This window comes from Dasypus novemcinctus, chromosome 12 (assembly GCF_030445035.2).
Source record: "Dasypus novemcinctus isolate mDasNov1 chromosome 12, mDasNov1.1.hap2, whole genome shotgun sequence".
Classification (NCBI taxonomy): Eukaryota; Metazoa; Chordata; class Mammalia; order Cingulata; family Dasypodidae; genus Dasypus; species Dasypus novemcinctus.
In genome coordinates, this window is record NC_080684.1 from 83119948 (window position 1) to 83134254 (window position 14307).

Sequence of the window (14307 nt, forward strand, 5' to 3'; positions counted from 1 at the left end):
CTAAATATATGTAGGTTCCACAAATATTGGTTAAATTGAACTAAACTTAGAAACAAACAACAGCTGAAGTACCAGTGTTTATTATGCAGTAAAGTAAAAGTAGAGTAGCAATTAACAAACAATGAATAATACCAGAAACTATGATAAACACAATCATTTAGTTATCAAATACTTTTGCATATACCCTACTTAACAGATATTTTTCTAGGCATTAGAGATAAAATGGTAACCAAAATAGATGGGCTTTATCTTCACGGAATTTATTCTTCTGATAAGAGAGAAAGATATTGACAAAATGATCATACAAATCTTTATTTCAAACTGTTTTACAAACTATAAAGGAAAAGTATTTCTTGGTTGGAGATCATATCCCGACCTATTAAACAGAGGGCAGAAAGAGTCAGGAAAGTTGCCTGACGAAGTCTTGTCTGAGATGAGATCTGGAAATGATCAGGGAAGTAGAGCAAGCATTCCAGGGGGAGGGAAGGGCACATCCAAGACCTGGGACAGAAGGAACTATGGTGTCTTCTTGCAAATAAAAATAGGCCAGAGCAATGAGGGTGACAGAGAATGGATTGAGATGAAGTTGGAGAACCAAGCAAGGACAGATCATTTTCCAGAGAGACTACAAGAACCCACTGAAGTGCCATGATCTGATTTATACTTTTATCATATCACTCCAGCTGCGGGATGGAGAAGAGAATGGTGGGGGGCAGGAGCAAATGGAGCAAGACCAGTAAGAAGGCTGCTGTGAAAAGGAGCAAGGGAAAAACAGGCAATTTCTAGAAATTTAGACCATAAAGCTGATAGGTCATGGATTGAATTTGGGGTTGCCAAAGATGACTCTTAGATTTCTGACTTGCAAAATTGGATGGATGCTTATGCCCTTCATTAAGATGGGAACTCTGAAGGAGGATTAGGTTTTGGGAAGAGGGAAAAGCCATGAGTTAAAATTTTGATAGGCGATGTCTTTGTAGCATCTAGTGAAGATGCTGAGTGGGCAATTGGGTATATGATTTTGGAGCTCAGAGGAGAAATATTAGCTGAAGATAAAAATTGAGAATCATTGGCATAATAATGGGAACTGAAATAATAAACAGAAGAGAATAAGGAGAAAGTAGAAGAAAGCCTAGAATTGAGTTTTGAGGAGGTTGAGCAGACAAAGGAGAGAGCAGCAGAGAGGCAGGAGGAAAATCAGATATCACGGGGTTGGAAGAGGACAATGTTGACAGCTGTCAACAGTGTCAGAGCTTAATGAAAGCCAGGTAAATTAAGATGGAACAAGGCTTATTGGACTGACTGCTCTGCTGGTTAGTGTTGACCTTTGTATCTTTTGTTTGGGGTGGCAGCAGGGGAGTGAGTCAGATCAAAGTGGATTGAGGGATGAGTGGGAACAAAGGAAAGGGGGATAGCAAGTGTAGGCAAGTACCAAATAAATCTGAAAGAGATTATAAAACAGGATAAGATTAGAAGAGGAAACACTGCAAAATCGAGTGAGCAAAAGATATAAAAGATGCTAGCACACTGAAATACATTTTCAATTCAGGGTGAGAGATATTAAGAAAGAAGATAAGGTATGTGGTTTAACATGAAGTCCCAAATGAAAATACTTTGAATCCTTTGAATTCTTGATCTCCAGGTGTCATTGTGTCAAAGGACGAAAGAGTTTACACCCTTTCTAAAGGGAAACTTATTAGAAGGTTATCCAAAGACTTGGTCACATTGAATTCTTACCGGGATAAGGTAAGTTGCACATTACAATTAAGTAATCAGATAATTGCCCCATGTCCCAGGGACAACAGCATCAACAACAACATATCAATATACCTACAGTTTCTAGGAGAGTACAGAACAAGCCATTTTCTCATGAAACTTTTATAAGTTCCTTCTTAAAAAAGAAAAAGTGTGAAATTTGATCTTCAGAAATTCAGGGAAGCTTTTAGAGCTAAGAAAAGATTGGGTTTTAACTGCTAAGGAAAGTGGATTCTGGGTGAAATTGATAATTAAGCATGAGTACTAAAGGTCAAGCATAGCAAAAGATAGATGGAGAGAATGGATAGAGAGGAGTAACTAATGCGATTACAGAAAGAGGGAATATATGTTCTAAAAATGTCTGTGCTTATTATACACTGAATGCATTCTATATGTTGATTATATTGAGTGTACTTGAAAACATGCAGATCTTTGCACTGGTGAGTAGTTCAATATTAAAAAGAGCATATTACCGAAAAATAACTCTTATGAAAGGAATATTTTTTCCTTGAAACTTGAAACAACAAATACAAATAAAGCATGAAAAGCATACAGTGAAGAGTGCTAACAGATCAAGATGGAACTAGCAAACCACCTTTTCTCTGTTTAGGCAAAATCTCACCAATTCCAAAACACAATATGTTAATTAAAGGATCTCAGGTAGCAATTATGGAATATTTCTCATGACAGATGAATAACACAAATATTCTGAAGACCAAAATTGCATAAACAAAATGAAGAGACATTTTGTTCATTTTCTGGCAGTGCAAAGTTAGAGTGAATGCAAATGAATGTGCTGGCAGTAAAATTACACTATTAACCATCTGAAGATTGGGCTCATTACCTAAGAAAGTAAAGCATCAATTTGTAGCATTTTAACACTCTGCTTGTGCTGCTGAATACGTGTTTGGATGTCTTTTATATATTCTCTATTCATTTGTGTGCAGAGTAAGTACTTCTGTATCAGCCTCTTGATAGAAGCTTAATTTTGTATTGTTCTATCATATTGTTTTCTCTAATGAGAATGATATTATGTCTTAAAAATAAACACTCCATTTATTTCCCAAATAAGTCTACATTTACTTTCTTTTATTTTTCACAATAAAACTTATGTAAGGGATTACAGCTATATCTAAAAATTGAGACACTCTTGGATTTAAAAACTTTTATATTGGAATGACATATAAGGAAAATATTCCTCCACTTACTCATTCTTTCATTATTTTAATGTGCGTGTATTAGGCTTAGCAGAATGAAAAATTCAAGGATGTATATGAGATCATGCCTGACCGCAGGATACTTATAATGTAGGAGTGGTTAGAATATTACCAACTCCTTCAGACAGGAATAAGTATAGGGTCATAAAATTCAGGGGAAAGAGAGATCTGAGTATTCCCTCATTCCACAAATGCCTCCCGGCCAACTTCTATGTGCCAGTTGCTGTTTCAGGGGCTGGGCATATATAAATGAACAAGACAGTCAAGGTCCCTGATCTTACCAACTTTGCTTCCTATGGGAGAGATGGAAAATAAAGGAATAAAACCAACAAATATCATTTCAGGTAGCCCATAAGTATTATGAAGAAAAATAAACTAGGGTGAGATGAAGAGAATGATAAAGGGAGAGAAGTGTTATTTCAGGTCAGGAAGGCCTCTGAGAGGAGATGACATCTGGGTCAAGACTTGATGACGTATAGGAGAGAGTGTCTGAAGATCTAGAAGGAGGCATGCAGCAGAGGGACTACCATGGAGAGAACGGGAGGCAATAATAAACTTGGCATGTTCTGGAACAACAACAACAAAATAAGCTAGAAGACTAGAATGCAGAAGGAGAGCGTGATAGATGAGGTCATTGAGGTGGGAAAGGGCCAGGTCCCACATACTTTTGTAGGTCATGATAAAGATTTTATTCTAAGTGAGATGAGAATCCATTGGAGATTTTAAGCAGGGTGTGGCATGATCTGATTCACATTTTAGAAAGGTCATTCTGGATGCTGTGTGGAAATTCAGTTGTAGAAGTGCAAGAGAGGTTAACCAGGACAGAGTTAAGAAAGCCATGCAATTGTCCAGGTAAAAGAGGACCAATAAGGAATGAATTCAAGTAGTCTAATGTACAAATGACTTACTGGTACCTTTGGTAGCAATCTGGCTAGAGCTGGTAGGTTTGGATTGGGGTGATAATTATCAAGGTGGTGATATCACCACCTTGGTGATATCATCAATTTTGATAATTTGATATCATCAAATTTGATAATTATCAAAATAGAGAAGTGGTTCTATTTTAGGGAAAGTTTCACAAAGGAGGTGATATGATACTATTAGTTGAATTTAAAAGTGAGGTAGCATTGTGACTGGCAGGAGCCATTCATTGATTTATTGAATGCCTGCCATGGCACTGTGCCAGGTGCTGGGGACATAGCCCATTAAGAGAGATACGTCCCTGTCTTTGCTGAGAGTGGGGAGAAAACTTGCAGAGGAAGTAATATTGTAAGTAAAGATATAAAAGTAGGGTGGTAAATAATATACTTATAAGAGTCATTTAAAAAATTAGTTCTAAGAGTGTTTAATTCTTTTTCCTTTAGTGTATAAAATTATGTGATTAAGCTCAGTGTAGAAAATGATGTGATTAAGCTCCTTTGTATGTTTGTCTCTCTTTGAATTTGTAAAAGCTTCTATGAGTAGAAACTCAGTTCACTGCCAGTCAGCAATTTTCATTAGATAACTTCATTAGAAATAGAGGTTAATATTTCTCCTTCCCAAATTATAGCCTCCTTAGAAAGGAAAATAACAGAAGAACAAACAAAACACAGGCTAAGCTCCTGTATCTATGTTAACAACCTCTGCTTTCCCTTAACTGCATAAGGAAAGTTAAAGTCATCTTTTTACCTTGCATTCAATCTTGCCTCACCCTAATCCTTGCTCAACTGGATGACCCACCTTCAACTTTTCCTTCTTCTAATTTGTATTGTATACAGTCTCCAGAACTAATTGCCCTACAGCACAGGAGTCAGGTAGTGCCTGTTTCCCTGTGTGAATAAATTTCAGATAACTTAGCTTGACACAAACCAACCCAACCTACTTTTTCTTATTTTTCTTACTGTATGCTCCACTCTTTTAACAACTTTGTATTTTAAATTACATAGTATCACATGTATCATAATTATTACCATAATGCTTCCAGCAATTTAGTGTGTGAACCATACTTGTACTTTTATGGTTCTTGCTGGCCTCCCCAAATGCCTTTCCCTCTCTTTACCAGTTAAGATTCTATGTGTCTTAGGCAGTGCCCAATACAAGAAAACAGACCAATATGTCAAGCTCTCAATATTATTACATTTAACTATGAACCTTATTCTTCAAAAATTGAAACTTAATGGTTACCATAGGTTCTGAGGGGAGGGGGAGGGAAGGAGAGAATAGATGGAACATAGGGCATTTTTAGGGCATTGGAATTATTTTGCGTGATCTTTCAATGACAGATACAGGACATTTTAAACTTTGTCAAAATCTATAAAAGTGTATGGTGCAAAATGTAAACTATAAGGTAAACCATTGACCATGTTAGTAGCAATGCTTCAATTCTGGTACACCAACTGTAACAAATGTACCATACTCATGTAAGATGTTATTAATAGGGGAGAGTGGGAGAGGGGGAGGGAGTTGGGTATATGGGAATCCTCTGTATTTTCTGTGTAACTTTTCTATAACCTAAAGCTTCTTTGAAGACACTGAGGGAACATAAGGAAGAAATTGTCACTGTATATAAAAGATAACAGACCTTATGGTAATGAAAGACACAATGAAAAAATTTTAGTTTTGTATTTTATTTGTTATTTTTAATATTAGATATTTTTTCTTATTATTTTTATTTTCTGGCTTTGTTTTTGGGGAGGTTTTGGATCACGGAATTCTCAACTGTGGTGGGGTGTTGGTGATGGGGGATGTTTGGGGAGAGGAACACCTGGGGCAAGCCTCTAAGGCATATGATTATGTTCAAGTGGTCATGGGGTGTTGTCTCAGTGGGTGGAGACTCACAAAATAGTCAAAAGAATATTGAATTCCCATCCTAGGAAGTCCTGCTACATTCTCTAATAAAGCAGCAAGAATCCCACACATACATGGGCAGTACCTAGTGAAGGACAGACCATTGCACCTGGCCCTTGATATTGGTGGTTTTACTTATGAAGCTGGTTCTTGTGAAGTTGAAATTTAGGCTTGTATTATATATTGCCTAAGAGTTAACTCCTGAAAGCTTACTTGTTGCTCAAATATGGCCTCTCTTTAAGCCAAACTCAGTATATAAATGCGCTACCTTCCCCCTGGCGTGGGACATGACTCCTGGGGATGAGCCCCCTGGCACTGAGGGATTATTACCCAGAGCCAACTAGTGATGCATTTGGAAAAAAGACCTTGACCAAAAGGGGGAAATATTAAATGTAAATGAATTTTTATGGCTAAGAGATTTCAAAGTGAGCTGGGACATCATTCCAGCTTATACATGTCTCAGGAAGATCTCATTGACTGCCACAGTAAACAGTTCCTCAAACAGTGGGGCTCCTGAGGGCTCTAGAGACATCTAGACACTATAGGTCGGGCAGACAATCTCAGGAATTCAGTACTCTGTCAGAGGGCCTTATTTTGGAATATTTGCTCCCCAATGCAACAGAGTTAGACTCATTTATAATTTCCCTACACATGATTCTTCTACCCTTTTTATTGGAACTTATAATTAGCACTATACTTGTTAAATATATGTTCCAGAGACTTAAATCTTAAGCCTATTCATATGTGAGTTGAATCCTGAATCTCAGCAGAGTTGCAACACCTATTCTCCAGTTCATTGGACTTACCCAGGACAACTAACAAAAGGATGATGATGGACAAAAACCATCTCAAAAAACAGAGTATTTACAAGTGCAAACAGACAGTTCCATCCATCTGCCCCATAGGACCTAAGACCCCTCTCAGTCAGAAACAGTGAGCATCACCATCCAAAAAATCCTCAGGATTGAGGAACAAACAAATACCAGGGGGAATGTAACTATGGACTAAATTAGACTTATTTTTATTCCAGCAATGGAAAGACTTTTATCATTGATATTAAGGCAGTGTCCACCAGAGGTTATGAGAGGTAGGAGAGGGAAGAATAGGTATAACACGGGGTGTTTGGGGAGCATTGTAATTGTCCTGCACGACATTGCAGTGACAGATACAGGCCATTATACATTTTGTCAAAACCTATAAAACTGTGCGGTGTAAAGTGTAAACTATAATATAAACTACAGACCACATTTTCCCAATAGGGGAAATATGAAATGGGAAGGGGCTGGGGTATATGGGAATCCCCTATATTTTCAATGTAACTTTTCTGTAATCTAAAGCTTCTTTCAAAATAAAATAAAATAAAATAAAAAATGTAAAAATTCTATGTATCTTGAAAGACTAGTGCTCAGATAGTACTTCTTCCTTTAGGCTCCTATGAAACCGTATGTGGAAACAGAAAGTTAACTCTGTTGCTAGTTAACATATTGCTAGGTAACATACAGTAAAAGTGACATATGGTTGGCAAATTGCATCTTGACTAAGAAGTTCTATATATGAACTATGAATATCTGATAAGGATGTGAAACTTTGGGCTTCCCTGAATGAAGACTCTCGTCCCTGGAAGGGACCCTGGAGGCTAAGTCTACAGAGTTGTTACAAGAGATTATTGTCTCCTATGCAACATGAGGTTTCTATTCCAGGGTAGTTCCCACATCTACCCGATATGGATCTGGTTTTCTTGCACTGAGCTGTCATTTGGGGGACTGAACTGCTGTATGTACTAACTTAAGGACAGCCACTGAAGAGAAACACTGAATCTACCCTGCTGGCAGGTGGTGCTTCCTGTATTGCACCCTTCTAGGTAAAAATAATGCCAAGTATGCCCATAGTAATTTTATGAGTGAAACTTTATTTGGATCTAAGAAGATTTGTTCTTGAGTGTTGCATCATTATGGAGAAATGATGTCCTGAATGCTAATACCCCTTGCATGCCTGGACTTAAAATCGCTGGAACTGTGCTTACCTTTGGAAGGAGCTGGATTGCCTGTAGAATTCTTTGTCTGTGCCCAGAATTAAGGATTCCAATTTCCAACAAATCCTGGTCTTCCATAACATTGCTTCCCTGTAACAAAACCAGAAATGTTGTGTATAAATTCAGGCTATTTTTACTGTGGGTAAATAATAAGGATTCATTTAACACAGAGAAAAATAAACAGGAAGGGATTTGATTTTTTATTAACAAAAGCATGGAGCCATTCTTACATGAGGGTGCGAGCAGAGAAGGCCACCTTCCTGCCCCTCACAAGCATCTCTTATGGCTTACTATTTATGGAATGATTATCTGATTTGGAGACTCATTCCTGTGACTTAAAATGGTATTCCTTTACAAACATAAACACTTAGGAAGTGTTGCCATTTAGGATTATCAGTGACATATATGTTGATGTGAATGAATTGGTCAGTTTTTTTTTCCCTTCCTGAAAACAGATTTTGCAAGAAGGGTTGGTAGAAAAATTTTAGTAGGCAGGTTTCAAGTGAGAATTGATAATTAATTTTAAAATATTGATTGCCAGACACCTGACTAAGATGTGGGTATGAAACAACAAATATGATTCAGGTCCCTGCCCACATCTGTCTTTATTCCTTCCAATTCAGGGAGGGAAAGATTTCACAAAGGCGATTAGAATGGTGTGATCAAGCTATGGTGGTAACTGCATGCTTGGGAGCTCAGAAGGGATCCGGGATATGCTTTCAGAGGAGATGATGTCTAATCAGACGCCTGCAGAAAGATTACAATTTAGCACTCCCAAAGGAGAAGGGCAAAGGGGAAATTATGTGCAATGACCTTGGGTAGGAGAGAACATAGTGCACTTGGAAGCATGAGTTCTGAGATAAGTTGAAAAGAGGAGCAAAAACAAAAGGTAAGGCTGGAAAGGTAATCAGAACCCAGAATGTAGACATTGCACTCTATGCCACAGAAATTAAACGTCATCCTGAGAGTAATGGGAAGCCATGGGCAGATTTTAAGCAAAGGAGTTACATGATTTCAGGTTCAGAAAGATCATTTTGGCTGGGTTTCAGTTTTCTCATCTATAAATTGAAGAAGTTGAGCCAGATGTCTTTAAGGACAAATCCAGTCCTGAAATTCTCCGATTTCAAAGACTTTAAAAAACATGATTACTATTCTAATTCAGAAATATATGGGAATTCTTATTTTGTCCCTAAATTGTCATCTTTCAGGGTTTGCAACCTAGAGCTTCCCTTTAAACTGAGCATTTCTAGAGAAGTTCAAGAAATCAGATAATTATTTTTCTCGACAAATCAAACTGCCCTATTAATATTTGATACACAAAAATACATATTAATAGAAATCACAGCATATCTACTTATGGGGGGCAGTCGGTATTGATGGACATTAAAAGCAAAAGAGATTGAACTGGGAAGGGTAAACCTGGGACATGGGACCATTAGGAGGCTATTGCAGTTGTGTTAGGCATGATGTGGGCTTGGACTAAGTAATGGCCATGGGAAATACAGAAAAGTGGATGGATATGAAAACTATCAAGGTTGACTTGGCAATTGAATATGTAGAATGACGGAGAAATGAGGAATACATACAAACTCAAGACTTGGAAAATGGGTTGGAATTGGTGCATTTTCCTGGACTAATAAAGGAGAAGGGGCAGTTCTACTAGTGGGACAAAGTGAGACTAATGTCTTTCCCAGACAAAGATGGATGCAAGCATTTAATAATATCAGGCTATGTTAGAAATGGATAATTGTTGGTTCTTACAAGGATTAAAGCCATTAGAATGATGCCATAGCTAGGGATTTAAAATGGGCATTCAGTGGACAAAAACAGTGTGCCTACTCCTAGAATCACTCCTATGTTTAAGCTACACAGGCTGTCTCGGAGGTAGCAGAACCATCCAGGTATATAGCAGCATGATAATGAAAAGCCTAATGAAAAACAAATAAAGCCAGTCTTGGCAATATGCCATAGGAAACATTGCACTCAAGAAATTACTCAGAGCACACAATAGAGCATGGCTAAGAATACAAATTACTTCATTTTGAGAAAGTGTTATTTTCGGAAATGGACTAGTGTGGCACGAGCTGGATATGTGATACAATTCTGATTTTTACTCTTCCAGGTTCTTCAAAAGGAGTCACCCAGCCTTTAAAAAAAAGTCTTTGGCATCTACGTGTTACAGCATTACGAGGTTTTCCATGTGTTAAATTATCAACCCATAATTCAGCTCAAACAAAATGGAGAACCTGGTTTCTTCGTACAAACACAAAATACACGAATATCCTATAGTCGTTCTGAAAACTTGATTTCAGTGTTTGAATTGTGAAGTTATTTGAATGATTAAATCTTAAAGAGCATTGTTATTCTTCTAAATTACCATCTTTCAATCCTTCAGTAAGGGTGGAACCTTTTTATTATTAGATAAGTTGTGAGTTTACACAACAATTATTGTTTAATTTGGGGTTCACTGTGTTGTGCAGTTCCATGAATTTAAAAAAATTATTTTAGTATCATATATACAAACTAAACATTTACCATTTAACCACATTCAAATGCATAGTTCAGTGCCATTAATTATGTTCACATTGTTGTGCTGCTATTATCACCATACATTACCAAAACATCTTCACTGTCCCGAATAGAAACTCTGTTTCCTACCCCAACCCTGTCCCCAGGTACCCTATGTTCTAGATTCTGACTCTATGAGTTTGCTTATTATAATTATGTCAAATCAGTGAGCTTATACAATATGTGTCCTTTTGTGTCTGACTTATTTCATCCAACATGATGTCTTCAAGTTTCATCCATGTTGTCACATGTATCAGAAATTGATTCATTTTGAAGACTGAGTAATATTCCATTATATAGATAAACACTTTTTGTTTATTCCATTTTATCTCTTGATGGACATAGAGTTGCTTCCATTTTTTAGTAAATGTGAATAATACTGCTATAAACTTTGGTGGGCAAGTATCTGCTCAAGTCCCTGCTTTCAGTCCTTTTGGGTATATACCTAGAGGTAGGAATGCTGGATCATATGGTAATTCTATACTTAACTTTCTGAGGACATGCCAAACTATCATCCACAGTGCCAGCACCATTTTACATTCCCATCAGCAATGAGTATTCCTATTTCTCCACATCCTCTCCAACATTTGTATCTTTCCATTTTTAAATAGTAGCCATTCTAGTGGGTGTGAAATTGTATCTCACTGTAGTTTTGATTTGAATTTCCCTAATAACAAATTATGTGAACATCTTTTCATGTGCTTTCTGGCCATTTGTATATCTTCTTTGGAGAAATGTCTATTCAAGTCTTTTGCCGATTTTAAAAAATATATATTTATTTTTAAAAGATACTTAGATTATATAAAAAGTTACATAAAAAAGATATGGGATTCCCACCTGCCCCACTTCTCACACCTTCCACCCTTCTCCACATCAACATCTTCCTTCACTAATGTGGTACATTCATTGCATCTGACAAACACATTCTGGAACACCGCCACTAATCATGGACTATAGTTTACACTGTAGTTTACATTCTCTCCCACTCAACTCTGCAGACTATGTCCATCTATATAATGACATAAAGCTGTCATTGCAACACCACTCAGGAAAACTCCAAGTCCCAAAATTGCCCCCATATTGCACCCCTTGTCCCTCTCCCTGACTTCAGCACCTCCAGTGAACACTGTTTCCATACCAATGACACAATTTCTTCCATTGTTAGAATCACAACAAGTCCACGGTAGAATACCAGTAAACCCACTCTAGTCCATATTTTATTCCCTAATCCTGAAAAATCTGAGATGGTGATGCACACCCCACCTCTAATTGAAGGAGGAATTCAGTCCCATATGACTGATGGATGGGACTCTCATGTTTGCAGAGAGTAGACTCTCTCTGTTCCTTGGTGTGGTGGATGTCCATCCTCACTTCCTTGTTAGTTGTCCTGGGTGAGTTCAATGAACTGGAGTGTAGTTGTTGCAACTCTGCTGAGGCTCAGGGTGCAGCTGGCACATGGACAGCCCAAAGATTCAAGTCTTTGGACATACACCTACCAATTCTAGCACCAACTATAAGTTCAAATAAAGTCTTTTGCCCATTTTTAAAATTGGGTTGTTTGTCTTTTTTGTTGTTGAGTTGAAGTATTTTTAACAAATATATTCTGGATATTAAATCTTGTTCGATATGTGGTTTCCAAATATTTTCTTCCATTGTGTAGGTTGTCATTTTACTTTCATAATAAAGGTTATTGAGGCACAAAAGTTTTAAATTTTGATGAGGTCCCATTGATATATTGTTTTCTTTTGTTGCTTGTGCTTTGGGTCTAAAGTCTAAGAAACCATTGCCTAACACAGGGTACTGAAGATGCTTCCCTACATTTTCTTCTAGTTCTATAGTTTTGGCTCTTATATTTATATCTTTGATTCATTTTGAGTTGTGAGATAGGGATACACCTTCATTATTTTGTAAATGAAGATCCAGTTTTCCTAGCACTGTTTGTTGATGAGCCTATTCTTTATCTACTTTGCCCCCTTGTCAAATCTCAGTTGGCCATAAATATGAGGGCTGATTTCTGAGCTCTCAGTTTGATTCCATTGATCTGTATGTCTGTCCTTGTACCAGTACCATACTGTTTTAATTACTGTTTCTTTGTGATAGGTTTTAAGATTGGTAAGCATGACTTCTGCACCTTCTTTTTCAAGATTGCTCTGGCCATTCAGGTCCCCTTATCCTTCCATATAAATCTGATGATTGACTTTTCTATTTCTGCAAAGAAGGCTGTTGGAATTCTGATTGGATTGTATTGAATCTGTAAATTGTTTTGGGTAGAATTGACATCTTAACAATATTTAGTCTTCCAATCCATGAATTCAGAATGTTCTTCTCTTTATGTAGATCTTCTTTGATTTCTTTTAGCGTGGTGTTCTGTGTACAAAACCTTTATATCCTTGGTTAGCTTTATCCTAGATGTTTGCTTCTTTTAGCTGCTATTGCAAATGGATTTTTTTCTTGATTTCTTCTGATTTTTCATTGCCAGTGTATAGAAACAATGCTGATTTTTTTGGTGTTGGTCTCGTACTCTTCCACTTTGCTGGATTAATTTATTAGCTCTAGGAACTTTGATGTAGCTTTTTCAGAATTATCTGTATATAGGGTTAAGAGAGCAAGTGTTTTAAAGAATTGTAGGAAACCTAGACATTTTAAAAGATGTTAGTATACAATTTCTTCTCTCTGGGGCAACTTTCCTATCTTACAGGATAATTACCACTTTTGAAAAATGAGTGAAAATTATGGAAAGCACAATGTAAATTGTGAGCATGTGCCCAAGGGGAAAATGTACTAATTGTGAGAATGTAAAGAAAAAGATTAAAGGTGCTCAATGAAGCTTACGGTTAGAATTTTTCTATTTTTTCTCTTTCTGTAATACAGAGGGATACCAAATATATCCCAGTACATCATCCAGCCAGTCTTCTGTCAAAATGACATTGGGCTTGTTTCTAACCTGTGTTTGCATCTTGGGTAGGTAACTTGGCTAAGGTATATATCCTCTTTGGTCTCATGGTCCTCACCTATAAATCGAAATGTTTAACAAACATGCATTCCATTCTAAAATGCTATGATTTCAGTCATGTCCTACTTTTGATTAACATCATTATATGAAAGTATATAGATTGCATATTTGAAATTGCATTTTAGTGTTTCAGAACTTCTAAAGTTACCTGTCAGAAGTGATTATGGAGAAGTTCAAGCATGCATATTTTTTTCTTTGACAAATCAATTTTGGTACCATGAACTTATATAATTTCTTATTAAAGGAAATTATAGAATACCTTATTTTTATAGTAATATGGATTTTTATGGGTTTTCAAAGAAAATTTAAATGTTTCCAATGTGATAAATATCTAACTATTTCCTTTGCACTTGGGTAAAAGTTGCTTCATCAAGGACAAAACATTCCCATTCTTCTTAGGGAGCTAGAATTCCTTGTCACATTAACACTTGTCCTTCCTAACTGTTAGAGAATCTTTGATTCACTCCATTTTTTTCTCAATAAAATCTGTCTAGATTTCTTCTTCCTGCATCCATTTTTCACAGGGCTGCCAGATCAATGGTTTTTGGAGCAGAGTTCCAATTTTGTCCATTTTCTGCTTAACCATCTACTACATTGCACTGTTGACTTCCTCAGTATACTTGCAGTTTCTACTTTCACATCTCTTAGCTTTTCTTGAACCCACTACAATAAACTTACATCCTAATACTCCCCCAATTTATTCCATATAAGTTTTCTACCAAATGTTGAGAATGGCCTCTCAATTGCAAGTCTAGTTGATACTTTTCAATCCTGATTTTACTGGAACACGTGACTGTTTTTGATCCTATGGCCACGTCTTTTCCTTGGACGTTTATCATCACTCATCCCTCTACTGATTTTTTGCGTTCTCTCTCATCCATCCTTAGTTTCTTTAGGTG

General features: G+C 36.8%; 1 protein-coding gene across 9 annotated transcripts in view; it reads right to left on the minus strand.

The window, feature by feature from the left end:
- ANKS1B (ankyrin repeat and sterile alpha motif domain containing 1B) overlaps window positions 1-14307 on the minus strand; it is a 1292741-nt gene that overhangs the window by 350146 nt on the left and 928288 nt on the right. For all 9 annotated transcript variants that reach the window (XM_058308590.2, XM_058308586.2, XM_058308588.2 and 6 more), the window contains exon 16: window positions 7819-7917. In XM_058308590.2, coding sequence (XP_058164573.1) covers window positions 7819-7917 — 99 coding nt within the window. The remainder of the gene's footprint in view (window positions 1-7818; window positions 7918-14307) is intronic.